The sequence below is a fragment of the Cataglyphis hispanica genome, chromosome 21, assembly GCF_021464435.1.
Source record: "Cataglyphis hispanica isolate Lineage 1 chromosome 21, ULB_Chis1_1.0, whole genome shotgun sequence".
Classification (NCBI taxonomy): domain Eukaryota; kingdom Metazoa; phylum Arthropoda; class Insecta; order Hymenoptera; family Formicidae; genus Cataglyphis; species Cataglyphis hispanica.
The window spans coordinates 1119462-1142278 of record NC_065974.1 but is presented as its reverse complement, the minus strand read 5'-3'; the positions used below and the strand labels follow the sequence as shown (position 1 = coordinate 1142278).

At 33.1% G+C, this 22817-nt stretch overlaps 4 protein-coding genes across 12 annotated transcripts in view; 2 read left to right on the top strand and 2 right to left on the bottom strand.

Moving 5' to 3' along the window:
* Positions 1-324: 324 nt before the first annotated feature.
* LOC126857437 (facilitated trehalose transporter Tret1-2 homolog) lies at positions 325-10401 on the top strand. Of its 3 annotated transcripts, XM_050606860.1 has the most exons (12): positions 325-870; positions 1313-1650; positions 3198-3500; positions 3602-3794; positions 5058-5193; positions 8018-8226; positions 8557-8826; positions 8941-9163; positions 9280-9476; positions 9549-9728; positions 9918-10052; positions 10124-10401. In XM_050606860.1, the coding sequence occupies exons 3-12, from the start codon at positions 3478-3480 to the stop codon at positions 10202-10204; spliced, it is 1647 nt and encodes a 548-aa protein (XP_050462817.1). In that variant the 5' UTR covers positions 325-870; positions 1313-1650; positions 3198-3477; the 3' UTR covers positions 10205-10401. The 3 variants fall into 3 exon arrangements, with proteins under 3 accessions (XP_050462817.1, XP_050462818.1, XP_050462816.1); XM_050606861.1 differs by having other exon boundaries at positions 325-1643; XM_050606859.1 differs by having other exon boundaries at positions 325-1650.
* A 251-nt stretch (positions 10402-10652) lies between these two features.
* LOC126857446 (enolase) lies at positions 10653-13868 on the bottom strand. Of its 3 annotated transcripts, none has more exons than XM_050606880.1 (7): positions 13615-13868; positions 12692-12803; positions 12433-12606; positions 12159-12316; positions 11777-12077; positions 11383-11669; positions 10653-11283 (listed from the first exon to the last, which is right to left on the bottom strand). In XM_050606880.1, exons 2-7 carry the CDS (start codon positions 12752-12754, stop codon positions 10962-10964), a joined length of 1305 nt encoding a protein of 434 aa, XP_050462837.1. In that variant the 5' UTR covers positions 12755-12803; positions 13615-13868; the 3' UTR covers positions 10653-10961. The 3 variants fall into 3 exon arrangements, with proteins under 3 accessions (XP_050462837.1, XP_050462838.1, XP_050462839.1); XM_050606881.1 differs by having other exon boundaries at positions 13534-13681; XM_050606882.1 differs by lacking the exon at positions 13615-13868 and adding an exon at positions 13453-13514.
* A 978-nt stretch (positions 13869-14846) lies between these two features.
* LOC126857431 (disks large-associated protein 5-like) lies at positions 14847-18227 on the top strand. Its single transcript, XM_050606853.1, has 4 exons — positions 14847-15138; positions 15328-15411; positions 15535-16025; positions 16530-18227. Exons 1-4 carry the CDS (start codon positions 14961-14963, stop codon positions 17754-17756), a joined length of 1980 nt encoding a protein of 659 aa, XP_050462810.1. The 5' UTR covers positions 14847-14960; the 3' UTR covers positions 17757-18227.
* Positions 18228-18923: 696 nt separating this feature from the next.
* The window catches only part of LOC126857423 (kazrin), a 110380-nt gene continuing 106486 nt past the window's right edge, over positions 18924-22817 (bottom strand). For all 5 annotated transcript variants that reach the window (XM_050606830.1, XM_050606832.1, XM_050606829.1 and 2 more), the window contains 2 exons: positions 22720-22740; positions 18924-21916 (listed from right to left, as the gene is read on the bottom strand). In XM_050606830.1, the coding sequence (XP_050462787.1) occupies positions 21674-21916; positions 22720-22740 (264 nt within the window). In that variant the 3' untranslated portion in view covers positions 18924-21673. The remainder of the gene's footprint in view (positions 21917-22719; positions 22741-22817) is intronic.

Genomic DNA, 22817 nt, shown 5'->3' with positions numbered 1-22817 from the left:
ATATCGAATTAAGTCTTTTCATTTAGAACATTATCGATAACGAATCTTGCAATTAATTTCTCATGCGTCTTCGGCTAAAATTATATCAAAGCACTACACTATTTTTATCGCGGTGCATTATTCCATTTGATATCTCCGGCTTCCGTTCGAGCCGGGTTCCTCTTGAGGCCATCATTGAGGAAAGAGAGTCCCTGGACGTTTTCCCCGCAGAGATCAGCGAGCCAAGGTCCCCGTGGCCGACACTGTGGACACCGGCTCGATCGTCGTCGAAAAAGGGGCCTAATCAAAGTGAGCGGCCTATAAGAGCGAGCTACGGACAGATGTCTCATTCAGTAGAGTCGACGAATAAGCCAAGGCGAACTTGGAACGATCACGCATGGTATTTATTCGCGTCGACCGGCTGATCCATTACGAAACTCTCGTACTCGAACGCGTTTTATTTGTTGACGAACTGCTGGCGAAAAGGCCGTCCGCCTGATAACGGACCGGATTATCTGGAGCATATCGTACGCGGTTATATCGCGTGTGCAACGTCATTCGAGAGCGAGCCAGCATCAGGAAGAGATATATGCAAGTTGCGGAAATAGACGAGTCTCGCGATAGCGCCGTTACTTATCGTTAGTGCGGGAAAAGGGAATCGAGGCGAAGCGAACTGTTATACGTCGTCGAGGATTCGCGAGCCGACTTATAACGATACTTAATACGTAAAGCCGGCAATCAGTATGTAGATTTAATCATCGTGCGAGTGCTCGTGCGCGTCAAATCCATAGAAAACGAGGAGCTTTGGAAGCCAATTGAGCCGACGTCTCTTAAAGTGGATTATAGTGATAATACCCATACATTCCAGCTTGGTCAGATTTGAAAAGATTTGTATGTGAAAAAAAATTTAAAGTCAAATTTCTTATCTTTGTCGAGAGATTTTTTTGCGTAACTGTCTTACAAAACGCATTTAAATAGTGATACTACACATATATTATTTTTAATACGCCATTCTACCAGTATGTAAATTAGATCATTGCCGAGATATACGCACACATCAAAACTTTTTTCGCGTCAACAATTTTAATCAAAGTTCAAAGTCTATTTACTCGAACTATACATTAAAAGGCGTATAGATATGATGACAGATACTGAAGGTGATATCACCTCCGATTTGATCAATTATTCAAAAGACTGTATTACTACTGGAAATACACGAAGGTTGTGACTGAAAGCGCGAAAGTTCTCTCTCCGCCTTGACTTAATTATAATTGATCGACAGACACAGACTTCATAGACATAAGCAATCTTAATTGCTTTGTTGAATTCTTAGTCATCGTGACGAGAATCAATTGGCGCTTATCCCTCCTTCGCATCGTTCGTGCTTGCGTAAACTTCGTTACGACACACGAGACGGAGTGACGACAAGGATCACGTCTCGTGTTTCGGACAGATGCTTCCCGAAGTAGCGAGAGACTGACAGACGAGAGGAGTCGAAGTTTCTGCGAAAAAGTGCTGGCGTGAAATACGATTCGTAGACTGGAGTTCAACGTCCTCCAGGGAGATGAATGAGTCGGTCCGCGAGTAAAGTCGCAACGCCACGTGACTCCCATTTTCGATCAAGAGACCGGAACGTCAGAGAGGAAGTTTTGGAGCAGATCGAAGTAGGTGGTGAGTGTCTTTTTCTATTTTCTAATAATAGCACAGACATTCTTCGCTTGATATCGCGTTCAATTTTATAATAAATTTGTTTCATACATATATAGCATTAAAGAAAAGATTTATAAAAGGTGCGTAAAATAAATACTAGAGAAAAATTTGTTATTTTCCTGGTTTTCTTTGGCTATCTTTTTTTAACGTAAAAAAATTTATATTAAAATAAGCCTTGTCAGTGAAAAACTACACGCAAAAAAAAACATGCAAGCACAAAGGGAGACAAAAAAATAGAATAAATTAAGATTTTTATGAAACATTCTTATGAGTAATTTTTAATTTCATTTAGTACTCAAAAAATATGAATAAACTTTTATTTCGATAAAACTATAAATAACGAAATTAAATCAAGTTTTATTAATTTTATCAAAGCTTTAAAATTATAATTGTACACAACTGTCAATTTAAAAGAGTGATATTTTATAACAATACGATAATTACGAGGAAAAAAATAATTCCAAGAAAAACGATAACCTCGAGAATATATAGTAAATTTCTGATACGTGCGAGTATATTAGGTTTGGTAATGGTCTTGCAAATATAAGATATAATTTTAATGACTTATAATCTGAAACTCTGAAAGTCGATAAAAAAATAATAAAGTTTCTCTTCTCGAAATAAAACTGAAAAAAGAAAATTGAAAATGTAAACAAGCAAATAATATAATGCTTAAATAATTAAAAGCTTAATAAAAACTTTACACATGGAAAAATACATCTGATACAAATTAACAGCAGGATAGATAATTGTTTGAATTAAGATCTAATAAATTAAATATTTTCTATATAAGTTTATCTTGCGTTTTCTTTATGATCTCTTCAATTTTTAGATATTCTATCATCTCATTTCGATTAAATAATGTTATTTTATATCTATATCTTTCGATAAGCACTGGCCTTCAAAAGCATCGTATTTGTGATAGACTTTTTAATTAATTGGTAGTCTGATGAAAACCGATGTCTCTCATAAATACACATTCCCAAATGCATTTTTTCACTTTTATTTTTTGCCGCTAATTAAGATCTATATACTGTGCTGTACGAAGTCAATCAATCTACTTGATATAAATTTGGAAAATAATACATCATCTCTACTTCAAATCTCACTTTCTAATTTTTGATGTCAAATTCGAAAAATAATGGACGCAAATAAATAACAATGTTTTATATAGATGCGTCTATACAATTTTTAAATATTGTTAATTATTCTTTGTATTAACATATATCTGTGTAATAACTGTAACAAACGCTGCTAAAAAATACACATACATTTTATCATAATTAATTTTTGCGTTTTGATCAAATTAGTACAATCTGCGATATGTTTTTTTTTTTAAATGAAACATTGCAATTACGTTGTATATTTTTTTTCCATACGTTTGTTTAAAATTTTTTTGTCTCTTTATTTTTTAATTAAAGAATTATCTTATATATGCGCTAGCACAGATGTAATCATTAAATTATATTTCCTTTTTTTATATTGCGTGACTATGGACATTATTGCAGCATAACTTGGAGCACATTTGCGTGCGCATGTCACGTGGTACACGTTATTCCACTCTTTAGAAAATGCTTATGCATTCCAAGAGTGAAGGAAATTAAAGGAACAAGAGTTTCTTCGATTGCATAATAGAGTATGGACGCTACTATCACACAAAACATGATCAAAACTTGTTAATGATAAATGTAGTGATAGAATCGTCCCATTTCCCATTGATCCGAGATACTGCGGATTATAGTGCAAAGACATTTGAGAATTTCGTAGCAGCTACCTCGATTCAATTAAATGAAAATGGCTTTCGAGTCAAGGTACGTATCGGCTAATCGGGAGCAACGTGTAAATTATTACTTGTAATACTACAAACAAACAAAAAAAAAAAAATAAAAAAATATATATCCTTCTTGTCAAGATTGTCGCGCTTAAGCGAGGAAGTGCATCCGATGCTAAACAATTCGTTGAGTGACATACAACGAGTGACATATAATACAGCGGATACCGAGAATAATAACAATAATAACAATATCAAGAATGGAAAGAGCCCTTTGCACAAAGAAGAATCGGCTGTGCAATATTCATCGAATGCGAAAGGAGTGCTCGCACAGGTAAGATATTAAATTAAATATTTTATATAGTGGATAAAGGGAGTTGTTTATATTCCCCTTTTTCCTTAACATAATCGCAGACTTTTTTTTTTACACAATCATTTTCTCTAATATCTGCGATATTATTGGTACGTCCGCGCAGAAAAATCGAAACTTCTTCGAGATACTTCAGAACGTATTCCGCGAGAGCTTGTCGCGTGCGTAACAGATTTCCTTCTTCTTTTACTCGCAATCACTCAGCGTGTGAATTGCTAACTTTCATGCAAAAGGAATCTTTTAACGCGGTAGTCGCGTGTTCAACGATGCAAGATCGACGGAGAGATATTTTGTATTAGTGCCAGAACATTTTTCTGTTTAAAAATAGATAGAAAGCTGCCAAACACAGCACCATTCTTCATCGTGCTTTCTTTTCGTTGTTTCGCTGCGGATATGTGTAAGGCAGCATATGATAACGTAAATATCTATAAAGTAAAAGATAAATGTTATTTCTAAAAGGTAGAATCAATATTCCTTTAGTAAAAAGTATTATGTCCTTAATAAGCTAGTTCAATAAGCATATGGAGATATGTCATAAAGTATATTTATCTGCAACATGTAATTTGCATTACTTCATAATGAATAGCCTCAGCATAAAATTATGCTTGTGCATATCCCCGTGCGCTTGTGCAATGTACTTATCTCTTCCTCTCGGTATTATTTATCGTCTCTCGTAAGATACATTCATGCATCTTGAGATTTCTGTTGTAAGCGTACCCTTTATGCCTCGGATGTCGCGTGGCGCATAAATAATCTTCAGCAGTTTACGTTAGTATCTATGAGAAACTGCTCAGAAAAATCGGGAAAAATGCCATATGATATAATAGCTGTTCAAGTTTCATAGTAAAAATGCAGCCAAGCGGTAGTAAATCTTAGCTAGTTGTCAACCACATGCTTCCGGTTTTCAATTCGGTCAAGCTTGTACACAATTACTACTACGTATCTGTGGGAATTGTTTCTTCTTATGATTTCTTTGCGATTAAAATACATGTACTCGTATTTTGCGATCATCAATTTTTCAACGCTACCATAAAATCTTCAAATCTCCATGTATTAATAAATGCAATTTAAGACTGTATTCAGTGACAATTAAAATGTCGATGACAAAATTGTATATCGCGATTACATGTATTTTTTTATGATTTCATATTAACAATAAATTAAATAAAATATTTTCGAATAATTCCACTGCGTAATTAACGAAATAATCGATGCGATTGTTTTCAGTGTTTAGTAACGGGTGCAGTATTATTGTTGGCGACGGGTGGCGGTATGCCGATTGGTTACAGCGCTGTATTGTTGCCGCAATTGTCAGAGAGTAACAGCACCTTGAATGTGGACCGCGATGTTGGTTCCTGGATAGGTAAGAACGTCTGCTTGACAGTTTTATATAATAAAAAAGTATAAATTGTACGAGATAATTTTTACAAGATATTTTTTTATACAAATTATTCTTACGAACTCTTTTCCTTTTTCAAAACGAATAAAACGATTCGGATCGCAAGAGAAATTTGTAACGGATAGAGAGATGAATTGTGGTGTATACGAAATTGAGAGAAAAATCTCCTCTCGGACCTTGCGAGTTCAAGAACCAGCATGCAGGTTCAAGGTTGCAATAGCGGCGACCCTCGCGCAAATGAAGCGACCGCCGCCGATCGTTGCAAACACCGCATGCTGTAACTGACCTACATACTGTCTCATTGGATCATAATCTTTATCAATGAGTGTCAAGTTCGTGCACCAAGGACACCGTTTGAAAGCCTAGAGTCTTGATAACGCGCGAGGCCGCAATTAAATCAACGTGTCCCATGAAAAATGCAAATCTTTTAAGTGCCAATTAAATTGATCGTGCGGTTTTTTTAGTGAAAGACGAAAGAATCATAATCCGTAATGCGATTTTTAAAATAGCTTCTCTTTTGCATTTTCATTTATATATCTTGCATATAGCGCACGTGAAGCACATTTATTATTTCTTAAACGGACAGCGCGCACAGCAAAATTACGATGTCAGTGATAATTATCATTTCTTTTTTCTTTTTTTAGTATACCACATACAACGTTTAAGTACGTCGTAAAATTCGCGACACTCAGCACATTAGGTATTTTATAGTTCGCAGATGACAAACGTAGAACTTTTTGCTAAAAGTCATGCATTTATACGAACTCTCGTAGAAATACCGACACGCGCTTTATTACGTCGATTACAGAGATAATATATCTAAAATATCTTTAAAAAAAAAAAAAGAGTATATAAGCTTCGGCTACAAATTAGGCCACAAATCCGGCAAAGATAGCACAGAGACAGTGGTTTGATGATATTATCATACTTAATGTTGCATTGGATTATCAATTATTTAAGAACATCAGAGACTGAGATGTGTGACCCGAAATTCCTTTTCTTCTCACGCTTCTGTCCATAAAATCAAAGGGTGTAAGGCGATTAAGGGGACTTAAAGAAGTTGGTCTTAGAATATGTGGGTCACACACGTGTTGAAAGTTCGGAATGTATTGTAAGGTTGAAACATGGTCAATGGACCGTTCATATATTTAGCTCCGGTTGACGCATGGTTGATTTCGCTATTACGGTCCGGAATTTATCTTGCCATGTATCACGGGTGGCTAATGTCGCTGACAGTTGCTTGCGTCCGTTGTGATCGATGATCCCCTAAATATTATTATTCGCAATCATTGGTTGCAACATTTCATCAACAATCAGTACACTGGTCGCAGCACATTAAAATATTTCATCCTAATCGCATATATCTCAATCGCAATACGTCGTAAAAAATATTTCTTGGCGCTTATCAATCAATTAATTGAAAGCTTTATAAGAAAAATGGTTTAAATCTATAATTTAATAGAAAGCAATTTTGCATAAAGTGAAAAGTTATACATTAAATAAAATAAATTTTAAACAAATCTTAAAATTATATATTTTACTGAGAATTCAAAAATAATAGTATAAATTATAGATTTTAAATTAATTTTCTTTTTTAATTTTCTACATGTCTAGCTATTTTTCCTTAGCGCTAATCATGAATATTGAACAACTATTTTATTGTTTTTATCTGATTGCGCGCATTAAACTTGGATATCCGTAAAGCAATCCTTCTAATGGAACTGTGTGTGTGTGATATATCCTTTTAATTTCATTAAAACAATGTAAAAAGACAAGCTCGATGTACGTGAACTGTGATTGCAGTCCCTGTGGACACAACGAGAATGTCGATAAACTGAGACAAAAAAAAAGTGGAGTCGCAATTTAATCAGATGGTATCGTATTTTTCAATAACGTTTCATTAATGTATTAGATACCGATAATAACGCATCAATAACGAGAATCACAATTAACATGTATAATCGCGTTATTTAAAAAGTTTCTATTTTCTCGCGGGAGGACAAGTTAAAATAATTATTACTTTGAAAGCTTTCCACAATATACTCTTTTAATTATAAAATGTAAATTCTTACGACACGCAACGAGCTTTTCTCTTTTCCAAAGAAAAATTATATATTCATACTGATAATCGTTTCCATTCATATAATACAACGATACGCTTGTAATCTTACTTGTTAAAAGACGAGTAATAGAGCGACAGAATCTTGACAGTTTTTTTTCCGCAAAGTCGGTAGAAATTTTTACAAGAGATTTTCTTCTGTGCAAAAACGCGTATCGTGCATCAAGTATGTGATAACACGCGATTATGATCGTGTCACTGAAAGTTAAACTTTTAACATTTATAACAAAGCAGCCTACGCTCAGTCCAATAATAAAATAGGTATACATATGATCGATAAATAGATAGTTAATTGCTTTGTTATCTACGATGTATAACAATGTCTTAATGAAGCTTGTAAAAAATGTTGTAACTGTCGAGCTGTTGATATATGCAACTATACACGCCGCTCGATGAGCTCATTAAACGCATAAATTTGCATCTACAGGAAATATTTTCAGGTTCCAGTTCCGTTCATCTTTCGTGATTCATGAATCTGTGAAAAAAATTATCTTCTCGATTAAATATGCGAGTCAGAATTTTTCTGGGGAAGAAAAGATATTGAAGATATAAAACTAGTATATTAAATTTATAAAACTTATTACGTTTTATAAATTATAATTTAAGATATTCCTCATAAAACATGTATCGATGTAATTGTTAAAGCGATGACTTTTATTTGTTGCGCAGCCTCGGTTCACAGTCTAGCCACTCCTATCGGCTCGTTGCTATCGGGACCGTTGTTGGATGCGATCGGCCGACGAGGTAGTCTGCAATTGTCGGCAATTCCTCTGTGCGTAGGCTGGCTGATCATCGCTTTCTCGAGAAGCGTAATCACTATTTTAATAGGAAGAGTCGTTTGCGGTCTATCTGTAGGTCTGATGGCAGTGCCCGCACAGGTACAATATTCTACGATTGTCTTAATGATGATATATACACAAACGGAATTATGTCGAAATAAATTTCTCGCCAATCACTGAACATTATAACGAAAAACTATATTTGAATTTGTTGATTCGAATGTTTGCATTATATCGTTTGACGTAACACCGGATGATTCTGATGATGTCTGACCATGAAGGGATTTTTATTACTTAATCCGTTTCTATAACTGTTACTACTGATTTTATCGATATGATTTTTCTATTTACTTTACTATATAGCTTGTAAAAAAATAAGTTAATAATATTATTTAAAAATTAATTAATTTTTAAATCATAATTTGCCAGGTTCTGGTAGGAGAAATGGCGTATCCCAGCTTACGTGGCTTTCTACTAATTAGCTCGTTCGCCTCGTACTGTCTCGGTATTCTGTTGGTTTACGCTTTAGGCGCATCTTTTGATTGGGATATTGTGGCCTTTTGCGGCATCGTGCCTCCTATTACGGCTTTTATCGCTCTCTGTTTGGTGCCTGAAAGTCCGGCCTGGCTTGTTAGACGGAATAGGAATGAAGAAGCCAAGAAGGCCCTTTTATGGCTCAGAGGTGGCGACATAGATCAGGTAGAAACTCATAAACTTGCGTATTACAGGAACATAAAAAAGTAAATGAGCTAAATATTGACGTGACAGTATTACGACGATGTGATTAAAGCGAAACTGTTTTTAATTAATTAGATGAATGCTGAAATAGCTCTCTTGAATGCGGGAATGAGAACCAATCTGACTGAGCCAGCTGTAAATATCTCGCTGAAGGAAAGGATCTCCACGGCGATGTCCACTATACGAGATCCGGGTGTGCTGAAACCATTGATTATCATCAATATATTCAATATTCTTCAATTGAGCAGCGGAACGTACATTATCGTCTTCTACGCTGTCGATATGATGAAGGATATTGGTGAGGAAGAATGTCAATTTCATTTTCCGGCGAAACTTTAATTTCCGCCTGAGCAAATCCTTAAAGTAGATGTATCTAAACAAGCAACTTTTACCACGCAACTCTTGCTCTTGTAGGCGGCGGCGACGTCGATAATTATTTGGCGGCCGTGGTGACGGCGATCATCAGATTTATCTTCTCCATTGTATCTTGCATTGTTCTACTTAAAATGGGCAGGCGATCCTTAGGTATCATTTCGGCGCTCGGCACGTCCTTGGCCTCGTTGACTCTCGCGGGATACATGATCGCTCGGAAGGAGGGATCTTCCGTAGATGTGGGTATCCTACTTTGATTTGTTTCACAATTCGCCTACAATACATCGATAAAACTTGACAAATGATTTCAGGCCTATGTATTAGCTGTATGTTTGTTATTTTACGTCGGTGCAAATACCGTGGGTTTGCTGACGCTTCCTGGACTAATGATCGGCGAATTGATGCCCTTAAGGGCTCGAGGTATCGGTGGCGGATGCATCTTCTTCGTCTTCAATCTACTTTTGTTCTTCATCACCAAGTGTTTCCCATGGGTATAATATTTAAAATTAATATTTATATTATAATATTAACAAAAGTTGATTGCAAAAAGTACCGCGTGTGCGAAATGAAAATCTTAAAAGATATACTTTTGTTTCTATTGATTAACATATACACGCGCGCATGTGAAATATAATACGTATTTTCTGTTTTCTTTTTTAAAAAAATTAAAAATTCTTAAGGTAAACGCTGCAGTTGGCGTAACAGGAGTATTCGCTATCTTCGGCGTCTCCGCTCTTTTGGAAGCTATCTTTATTTATCTCGCCCTACCAGAAACAAAGAATTGTTCGCTTCAGGAAATTGAAGATTACTTCCAAGTAAGAAACTTACGAAATTAGATAGCCTTATTAATTATGGAGAGAGTATACTTTTAATTATGCTTTTACAGCAAAGTAATCTCCTATGGATAACTAGAACAGGAAGAACGAGAAGAAATATATTTGTGCCTGCAAACGGTAATTCCGCCTGAGTGTTTACCTCTACTTGATGTGTAAATAAGAACAAAATAAATTTAATTTATACACGACTGCGATATTATTAGACAATAATTGTATATTTTTATATTGTTAGTATTTTAAGATATCTTCTTTGTAAATATATCGTGTCGCTCTAAAATTATGTGATTGTGTAAATAGAAACTACGAGTAATAATTATACCATATGTACATGTATCGTGTATATATATATATATATATATATATATATATATATATATATATATATATATATATAACGTACATATATTATCTACAGAAAAAATTGTATTCAAATTCTACGACTAAGATTTGTGAATAAAACAGAATTTCTGATAAAATCTAATCAATTTCATTACAATCATCTAATAAATTAATTGTGAGCAACTTAGAGTAATTTAGGGTAACAGAAAAACCGGTTAAGGAAATATATCAATGTTCAAATTCTCGAATCTGTAAGTGAATTTTATTTTTACAGATACGATTTACAGGTTTTAACGGCAGGGGATCTATCGATACAATCTGTTTTCTTTCAATTAAGTCAAGATCCCTTTTAATTGATTAGAATAACTGTATTTAGCATGCTCTCTATTGTTATATATGATGTATTTTATCAGGGTTACAAAAATAATACAAGTCCTCAGACTACATCACATCTAATGCGATGACGAAAGTAAACGACTCATTCACATAACATTAGAGATAGCTAAAGCTTTATGATAACGAACTGTGACAGGTATGTTACAATTTTATTTAAGCATGAGGATTGCGGAATTTCTCGCCAGCATATTTAGCGGCAGCACCAAGCTCCTCCTCGATACGCAGAATCTGATTATACTTGGCCAGACGTTCCGAGCGGCAAGGCGCGCCAGTTTTAATTTGACCGGTTGAAAGACCAACGACCAAATCGGCAATAAATGTATCTTCAGTCTCTCCGGAACGATGAGAGACCATTGTACCCCAACCATTACTCTTAGCGAGCTTGTGCGCATTGATAGATTCGGTTACACTACCGATTTGATTGACTTTTAACAATAAGCAGTTGCAAGCCTTCTTTTCGATAGCCGTCTTGATTCTGACATATATAAGTAAATGCAAGTATAGTAAAATATATGATAAATATAAGTTTAACTTGAAATGGTAATGAAAATAAGGCATTTATCTCGAGTATTACCTCTCAGGATTTGTGACAGTAAGATCATCACCGACGATTTGAATAGGAGTAGCCGCAGTCAAGGCCGTCCAGGAATCCCAACCATCCTGATCGAAAGGATCTTCAATTGATACGATCGGGAAATCTTTGATAAATTCCAAATATAAGTTTTTCAATGCTTCTGGTTCCAAGTATGTGGTCGGATCAGATTTCTCATTTTTGAAATCTAAATCGTATTTTCCATTCTTGTGAAACTCGGAAGCGGCAACATCCATGCCGATTTTGATCTTTCCATCGTAACCGGCAGCCTGCAAATATTTGTAACAATATTATTAGTTAAGACTAATAATAAATTTTGTTGCACACTAATAATTATTATAAAATAATAGTTTATTCTAATTCCATGAATCTTTACCTTAATAGCATCTATAATCAAGTTAAGAGCTTCCTTATTTTCCAAAATATTTGGTGCGAATCCACCTTCGTCACCGACAGCAGTTGCATCGAGGCCGAACTTCTTCTTGATACCTGCCTTCAAGTGATGGTACACCTCACTGCCCATTTTCATGGCTTCTGTAAAGTTAGCTGCACCAGTAGGTAAAATCATAAACTCCTGCATAGCCAGCTTGTTACCAGCATGAGAACCACCATTAATTACATTAAATGCTGGAACTGGCAAAATGATATCATTGTTGCCAGCCAATTCAGCGATATATCTATAATACAAATATATATATGTTAAAATATATTTACCAATAATACAATTAGATATTTTTAAATTTATCAGTTATATTTACTTGTACAAGGGCAAACCCTTTTTAGCAGCACCAGCCTTGCAAACTGCTAACGACACACCTAAAATCGCATTTGCTCCAAGTTTGGATTTATTTGGTGTACCATCTAGTTTCAGCAGAAAATTATCAATATCTGTTTGTTGTGTAACTTCCAAGTTGGCCTTAAAAACAAGTTTATGTCTTTCTTTATCTACTCTTAAAAATTAACAACTGTTACATAACAAATATTTTTTATTTATATATATTTAGACATATTTAGATGTAGACATAGACATACCTTTAACAGTTCAGGAGCAATAATAGAGTTAATATTCTCTATGGCTTTAAAAACAGATTTTCCATGATATTTAGATTTATCATTATCTCTCAGTTCCAGGGCCTCATGAACCCCAGTAGATGCGCCAGATGGCACAGCTGCACGAAAGGAACCAACTTCAGTGACGAGATCGACCTAATAAGAATATATATTAATATTATTAAAAGAACGTTCAATAAAATATTACAGATATATTTTCCTAAAATTCAATATGTATTACCTCTACTGTGGGATTTCCACGAGAGTCAAAGATTTGACGAGCCTTGATGCTTTGTATAGGCATTTTGATGTAATTACTTGCTAATGAGAAACGCCTTGCTGAGATAAAAACACTATAAATAATTCAATAATTAAAATATATACATTAAGCAAATCAATTAAAATTGCATAATATTTATAACTATATTTTTTTCTCTTCGCATCAAGCTCTTTGTGTGTTATAAAAACAATTGTAGTACTACAAATAAACAATTCTTTAATATACACGATTATTACCGAATAATTTCGTGACGTAACATGATTGTTTGCCAAATATAGAAGCTTGGTCGATGTAATTAAATTCGCAACAATCGTTATGATAGAGAAATGTTGTTTTAGACTTTAGACAAAATATAAATTAATAATTGTAATTGATAGTCCTTCAACAAAAAAAAATTCAAATTTTCAAGAACATTGCAAATAGTACGATAAAAGAATATCTAAGAGAAGCGATAATAAATAATCAAATATATATATCTTTGCAAAACAATCTTGCAAATATCAATCTAAGAATTAACGCTGTATCGATAGGATAACATTAAATATCGATAATCATGACAGATCTGCCGATCGAGTTGCCGATTGACCTTGTCAAGGTCACTGTATGACCCGCCCGATCTAAAAAAGATCAACATTCGAACAAAAACGAGTTTCAATTTGCATTAGGAGCACCATTTTACATCGACACATCATGCTATTAGCGTAATGACAATTGTTAATGACCATATAATTGAATACGATGCAACCGGCACTGGCGTTTATTCGAGAGTGAGCTCGAGTTGGCGAGGAGAAAAATCCACTCACGCGATTCGAATGATTTTAAGCGGAAAAACTCTCCACGACGATTTTCCGCGGATATACCGGGTGTTGCCGAGAGATGCTCACCTAATGTGACACGCGCGACAACCCTCACGGACCGTTCGACGAGGAATGAAGGTTCGACGGTTTGACCACTTTGACCTAGCGGATGACCTCCGTCGTGATGCAAGCGGAGAGCTATCGATTGTAAGATTCGCGCGCGAAGTTAGGTTAAGAGAAAAAAAATCTCTAATAGCGCGAAATTCCGTGAATGCTGAAATAATCAATATTTAACGGTTTTCTCTCGTTATTATTCTTGGCAGTTCAGAACTCTCTCTTCGACAGTTATTTTATCAGTTATATTTATATGCGTATTTGCGTAACAAGCGAAATGTCCGCTCGATCTTTTATAATTGGACATATTTATTTACAAGCCAATGATTGAGCAGCTTTTTGAGTAGTATCTTTAGTAAATGAAAATGATTGGTCGAATCTGAAAGTGTCCACCAGTTGTATTCGATTATCCTCGAAGCTGTCGGAATAATTATATTCATCGAATCTCGATTGTGGCAACACTGAAATCTCCCTCTTCTTATTCGATATTATTTATTTAAAATAGAATATTATGAAATAGAAATAGAATTTTATAAAATACCCGTTACACGGTCAGTACGTTTATATTTCCTTACCTCATATATTATTTAATAAATATATTATTTAATAAATATATTATTTAATAAATATATATTTAATAAAAATTCTAATTTAAAAAATTTTAGAATTAAAAAAGAAAATATTTGTAATCATAAAAATATAATTATACATTGATGTATTTTGTCTGTATATTGCATGTTTTATATATATATATATATATATATATATATATATATATATATATATATAAAACACATTTATTATTTAATTTATGGAATTATACATACGTAATTCAATGATTCAAAAAAATATTATAATTCCACGCTCTCCATGCTTCGAAAAAAAGAGAGATATACCTATAAGACAGATGATGACTTATAAAATTTATAATAAATAAAATTGCAAAATTACTAGATAGAAGTGTATTACAATTTTCTTCATTCTGTAAAAGCAATTAATTAAACTTATGTGCATTAAACAAATGAAATTATACTCACATTACTATTAATCTTCATCAAATTGTCAAAATAAGCAATTTTGATGACGATTTTTAATGATGACAACTCACGAAATAAGCGAAAAATTTAATCGCACGAATCGGGAAGGAATAATAATAAATTTCGATACATTCGGCTCCTTAAATGTTTATAAGAGTGAAACCGTTGTCTAAGTAGCTAGGTCGAACACATTTGTAAACATTCACGAAACATTCCTTTCATATAATCGCTGAACCATTGTGTATATTCCATTTCGATAGAAAAATTTCGGAAAAAGAACAAATGTCGGACCTTAAGAACCAATATAAAAAGCCGCCGTCCACTTTCGGTAACGTGAAAAAAATTAAAAGTGATTTAGCTCGCAAGCAACAAATAAAAAGTAAAAAAAGAAGAACAAAAGAGTTTGAAGAAAATCGCGAAAAGAAAGATCTGTCGCATTCTTCTACTAATTCGCAGAAAGGTAAGTGCGATAAGAAGATAATACGATTGTTGTGCTATTAATTATTTCTGTCAATAGAATATTGTCAATTATTTGATTAAATAAAAAACATTTTGACTTAAAAATCAATATAACGTAACAATCATATTGTCGTATGATACATATATAATTTAATATATAATTTAATTATTGTATATATTAATATTACAGATAAAACTAAAAGAAAGTTAGAGTGGAAAATAAATCAAGATAAATCATCGTCTTCTACGAATTCGCAGAAAAATTCGGAGAAAGGTAATCGATATATATATATATATATATATATATATATATATATATATATATATATATATATATATAATGTACGTTGTATAACTTAATATTTATAATACATTATTATATACATTAATATTACAGATGAAAGTAAAAAAAAGTTATTAGAATGGAAAGTAGAGCGAGAGAAAAAAAAGAAGGAGCAAGAAAAGCAAAAAAAGCCTCCTTTTATTGTCGGAATTGTTCGTCATAATTTTTATTCTCCGATAGCGGCTATTAACAACTCAATTGCAATTACAAAAAAGAAAACAAATGTACAAGCGCAGGAGAAATCTAAATCAAAAGAAGATTACAAATTTAATCAAAAGAAGATTACAAAAGCCACGGAGAAGAGAAGAGCAAATAGAGAGCAAATCGAGAAACAGAAAGCGGCTAAAATTTCGAACGCAAAAAAGTCTCTTGCAAATGATAATTGCGTCGATATCAATAAACAGAAGTCATTTGCTCCACTTAATCACAAGTTTAATCCTCCCGCTAACATCTGTGTATCCTTATTTGGAGAAGTGTGCGTAGAAGACAACCTTACAAATGAAAATAATATGTCTGCACATAATAATTCAACAAATGCCATTCCAGTTCGTATAATATATATATATATATATATATATATATATATATATATATATATATATATATATATATTTCTTTTGCTTTTTAATATCATTTTCAACATTGTTTAAATATAATGGATTAAATGAAAAAGATATCGGATTTTCTGCACAATTTTCTCTTTTTTTGTTGCGGCATAGATATGTAAAAAAATCACTTTGAATCATAATTTCTCCAGAAATTGATTTATTATTATTCTATCGATTTTATTGATTTACAGTGTTGCGTCAAAAACTCTAATAAGCGGAGAAACTTTAAATTTTTTGTGACAACAGTAAATAAATTCAATAAAAAAATCAATGTTAAACATGAAAATTTCACCATTAGAAATATCTTTATATATTGTCTTGAAAACGAGAAAGGAATATATGCAAAAAATCTAACATCTTCATTTTATCTAGAATATTTATAATAATAACAAAGATGATTCATTAGAAAAAATATACACAAACAATTATGATCTTTATCAGGTTTCATCATCTAATGAGTTTCCAACAAAAGATGCTACAATAGAGAAATCTGACATGCCAATAGAAGAGAAGGAATATACAGTCGAGTACTTTAAACATCTATATTACAAAGAGGAGGATAGGCTTCAAAAACATTGCAAATATTGGAAGGAAATACAATCGAAAAATGACATTACGGAAGATATTCGGTGTCATATTAATCAAGCAATAGGACAAACAACTTTGTTAATCGATAAGAAGTTTAAACGATTTAATAGATTAATACTAATTTGCGAAAAAGGTAACACTACCACGCCTATGGTAACATGTACAGATTTGCATGGATTTTGGGATGTGATGTACATAGATGTGAAGGATTGTGATTCGCGTTTTGAAAAATTGAAAGAGCTTCAAGCTAGAAATTGGCAAGAAGAGAAATCATTTTATACAAACCCCGCTACAAAAGAGATAAATGTTAAAAAGCAAAATGTATCACGAAGTTCATTGCAAGCATCGATTTCATCCGATAAGACAAGAAAGATGATAAAAATGCAAGATAATGAGAAAGATCCGCAGCAGATTTTACTTCAGCCGATCTCTACTAGAATAAATAATGAATTTTTCACTCCTATAAATGATAAGGGGACAGTAGAGATTATTGATAATAGTTGTAATGTAACGCGTCGTAAATGTTGTAAAGATTTGCTTAAAATATATGCACATCCTATATATACATCAACTCCACTTAACGGCGATAAATCTAACAATATAAATGCTTCGCTTGTAACGATGAAAATAAATCAATTGTACAACAAATTTACAATGCAGACGGATGATCATACAAATATATCGCTTGAAGAAACATCTAGAAAAAGCATAATGGAAAAATTGGAAAAGCCGAGGCAAGGTTTAACACAAAAATCAGCACGTGATGCTAGCAATAATCTCACCCTGAAAAAACAATCCGATTTGGAAATTAGTCAAAATTCACAAGTTTTATTAAAGAAAATAAACAATTTTGAACTTGAAAAACTAAAAGTTCCTGACACAAGCGAGCGTAATCTTGTTGAAAGAAAAACAGATAATACAACTGATAGTTCTCTTATTAGTTCTTTCTCTACTCTGATTGAAAAGACAATGGAAGATAAAAATGAGACGCTTAAATGGGTCCCATGTAATAATGATTTAATCGAAACTCCTGTCTCTAGTGGAATAAAAGACAAAAGGTCTCTCAAGGAACGAAGTTAAATAAAGCTTTAAGAATAAAATCGCTTAAAAGTTCAAGGCGTTGGATTATAAAAAAATAAATGAAATTTTAAAATTAAAATTCCAATTTAAAATTTTTTAATTTTAATTTTAAAATTTCAATTTTTCTGGATTACATGAAAACTATTTTCAATAATCTCTATAGCTGTCTTATTACTCATAGAAGGAATTTTGCAATTATTATTCATATTCATGATCTGTTGCGGAACTTCTTTGTTATTTGAATTTTGATTTTCTTTTCATCTTATTTTATTCTTATTATTAGCTAAAAAATTTTAAAATTATTAGACAAAAAATTTTAAAATTAAAATTTCGATTTTTCTGCAAAATTTAAAAATACCATCTGTAAATTGAAATGTAAATTTAAATATAAATTATTTTTTATTTAAAATACCTTTATATATAATATTTTTTATGTATTATTTAAAATAAATCTTAAGTCTTACTTGCAAAAATCTCTGTAAACAAGGAAAATAATTATTATTTATGATAATGTAACAAATACAGATGAGAAAATAAAAAAATATATATGTATATATGCGAAAATATTTAATTTATTAAACATTTTAATTATAAATTTGGATATTATATATAAGCGTATTTTATCATTTTGCTAAATGTTAAAATACAGGTAGCTTATTAATCTATTTATTTAAAGATGGTAAATGTTTAAAATAACTCTTGTGTGTGAATATTGGGATAATAACATCTCATGATTTTAATTTAAACGTTTACGTTATTATATGTTTATGTATAATTATAGGTTTATTAAATTGAACTTTCAAAATTATATATCTTTTATATCCTCTTATCTGACTCCATCCTCAATATTATATCCTGAATATTAATATTAATGAAGATTTTCTTCGTTTTCAGAGATATATCTATATATGTATATATGTAAGACTCTAAATAAAGAAAAATTATAAGATTTTATTTACAAAATTAATATGTTATATATATATGTATATTTAATATTATCATTATTTTGCTATATGTTTATATGTATATGAATAGTATATGTCAAAGAATATTATTAAAAAATATGTTGTGTTTTCATTAATAAGCGCAATAAAAAAATAATAATAAAAAAAATATCGTAACAGAAATTAAGAAGATTATTTCGTAGAAAGATGTGCCACGCGGAAATAAAGGCAATGATTTATTTAATCGTTTTCCCAAATGTTTAGATACAGTTCACACAAATATATACAGACGTTACTGAGCACATTTACAACGGTTTGCATTGAAATATGTGGTCGCGCGCGTGATTTGCAACCAATATACCTATAATATAAGCGAACGCTCGAAGTGTGTCACGAGGTATTGGTTGCGTCCCGCATGTATAATATTGTGTATACAAATAAATTAATTTATATATACATAAATTTTACTTAGATACACACACGAGAATGTCACGAGATAATTAGCGTATTAATTTACCGTTTCTACCTCGCGAAACGACGATAATACAATACTAGTCCGGCAATATAAAATATATCATATGGTCCTGATCATTCTCTCCGTCAGTGTGATTGACAGTAGAATCAAATAATCTGACGACCAAACGCGGGTCGAGCGTACAAGTATTATTAGAAAATAATTATAATCTACGAATAAATATCACGATAAATATGCGTATTATCTGCAAAATATCTCTCTTGCGATTTTTACGAACACTGGAGGGGAAGGGTAGAAAATGGGAGGAAAATTATGCGTATTAATATAATGATATAACACATGGGCCAAGCGTACATTTTGACAATACGCCATATTACAACACACTCTCGATATCTTTTTCTGGCACTTATCGTTAGATTAATTAAATCGCATCGCATATGACTTTCCTTTATGTTTTTCTTCTATCGATGCGCACCCGTCGCGATAGTCGCGCAATAATTATATCATAAATATACAATCAAAAATTATCCGTTTCTTTTAAAAAATAAGTCGATAAAAGTTGACAGAAGCTTACACGCTTCACGAAACATTTTATTCTTGATATATAATTATGAGGAGCCAAATTCTAAATAATTTCTCTTACAATTATATTATCAACAATAAAATAATCCATGAAGTGTAAGTTTTTATCAACTTTAATATTGATATAAATCGATAAGTCTTTTTTCACATAGAATTTGAAATATTCTTGTGTAATAAAAAAAAAATTTTTTGCAACATTAATTGAATTTTCCGATTCTTCTTTTCATTATATGGATAATGAAGAATGGAATGTATTTGATCTTATCAAGCCGCGGATTATGATGGAAGACTTAGATGTCTTCGTAAAATGCGATTTTATGTTCTTCCTAGTTTCTAACACGAGTATTTAGTATGATGTAAGTGAATGTGTCGCTTCCAGCTTATTTGATAAAATTTCCAGTTTAAATGGTCGTAGGAAACTCATGTAGATATCCATAGAAAGTAAAGTATAAACGTACACGTAAACGTATACCATATATATGCATAGGAATACAAAAAAGATATTACTTTGTGTCATTGGCATCATTTTCAGCCATGTTAAAACTTCTAAAATTATTCGTTCGTTCATAAAGATCGATTCGTAAGCAAAAATATTCTTCGACAATTTTTGCGTTAGCTTACACATAAGAATAAATTTACAAATCTAAATTAAATATCGGTGTATAGAGGGTTTGTCATTCGCGATGATAAAAATAAAAAAATTGCTCCGACGAAACGTTTGCGAGATATTGTATCGCAGTATAGTTTCAAGAAATTAAATTGCCGATTCGCTTATTTTTTAATCCTATCTACGGCCATATATAATTATATGTATATTCTTTATTCTATTTATTTCCTTGTCAGTTATATATCATCAGCATAGACGTCGGTGTGTATCAATAAATGTCTCGATGTGTTAATAAAATTTGGTCAGATCTCCTTTATGCCTCTTAACACCACGATATGCTGCCTGGTATTTGTACGATATATAATTATTCTGTAATCGTGAATAACTCTGAGATAACTGCGATTAATTTACTCATCCATTAGAATATCATCCCATATATAATCATATCTCGTAAAATGTCCGAAATTGCTCGCCCTTTTGTTTCAATACATTATCTAGTTAACGTATTGTCTATTAGTTGTTGCGTCACATAACAAGATTATTTAATTATTTCGGTTCATTATAACAATAATAATTAGCCGAAGGTATCAGGATCAAGCACTGATCCTTTTATTAAATTGATTGTAAATTCGATCAGGTCATCTCGACGAAGCATTCTTATCTCCGAAACATGAAATATCATAATCTTACATTTAACAATACATTTTCAATAGCTTGTCGATAATCATCTCTTTGAGTCATATACAGCCTGCATCTGATATAGTGAGATTCATTAAGCATTTAATTCCGATAAAATGTGATTACTTTACTGCTTTTTTCGCCATCAGCTATTCATATGGAATTATCTTTAACGAAAGAGGTAAAAGACAAAAGATTTAAATCCTCAAAATATGCACTCATTTTCATGTATAACTTCACCAGATGTGCCGATCGTGTCACATCCGTTTATTCAACGAGATTTGAACATCGCGACGACTAGCTAAGCCAAGTAAGTCCTCGGATTGGCTTTCGAGACACCCGCGTCTCCCTTGGCGGAGCACGACGACCATGCCTCCTCCGCCAGACTTCCGTATCTCTGCACCCCCGGGAAGGGCGGCCCAGAACTCTGCGGCGAGTAATAGCCACCCTGTAACTGATGATAATAATTGCCGCCTGACTGCTGCTGATACTGCTGATACGGCTGCTGCTCGCCACCGGCCACGACGTTACTGTAGCCCGAGTACGAGCCCGAGTATTGTGACGAGGAGGATGAGTAACCGCGTTCGCTCAAGCTGCGGTAAGGCCCCGCGTAATGGGGCCTACCCTCCTGTCAGACCGGGGTGCTCACCGCAGCCGTGCTTATGTACTCGATGTCGCCGATACTCTTGACGCGACGGTGCCGCTTGCCACCGCCGGTCGTCATCGGGCGCGGCGGAAGCTGCGGCGGCGGCGGCGAGGTGCTGCGGATGCTGCTGCTCATATACTGACTGGCGAGGCTGCCGGTGTCCGAGGACGATGATGGTGACGCCTTCTCGCTTCTAGGCCGGAGACCGAACGCTCTGCTCAGGGATCCCTGTGAAAAGGCGCCGTATGTTCAGACGGTGAAATTTATTGATATTATTGATGTTCAGACTTAAGTGGATCTCGACTTCTAGAGGGGTCGAAGCTACGAGCAAACGAGCGACCGGGAGATGCCCAAGTGCCGATAAAACTGGTTCCGACAACGCGAAAACTTAAACGACTTTCTAAAGATTTTTTTTTTTCTAAAAAAAAGGTAACTAAAAAATTAAAATATTTTCCAATGTTTCTTACATGTCTTTTGAATTTTTGCGTTGCTTGGGAATTATCGAGTTGAGAGTGAAAAAATGCTACAGAGTGTCTGGAAATTTAGATAGTGACTTGAACTGCCAGATAGCCAATTGAACTCTTGTTGTTTTTATATTATAGATATAAATTTTAATACTTATAATTTTTTTTCAGCACTCTGTTAATTTATCTAATTTATCTAATAAAAATGTTACAATTTTTTATTGCATGTTTGTAATGTTTGCACAAAAATAATTAGATTCGCAATCTAAATTTCCTTGAATCCTTGGCTGGAATGCGAGGATCAACGAATATAAGGTTCGGATTGAGGATTCGTTGGATAGCAAAATTCTTGCGTGAGTGAAAGCACAAAATGTTTCGACAAGAAAAAAAAGTCCTTCATTTCCCTTTCATTACTCCTCAACAAGCATCGGCAGGCCCATCCTGATCATAATAACTTTCAAATGATGACGGTGCATGAGCGGGATTGCAGTGAGGATACTACTACGAGAGAAGGATACTACAAGGGAGATAGATACGAATTTACGATTGTATTAATGATACGCATACCTGTGAGCTCCTCCACGACAACTAGCAAAAGGACGAAATAAGGTCGATTAAGAAATCCACACGTTGATAATTTTCCACATTGAAATCGCCACTTTATA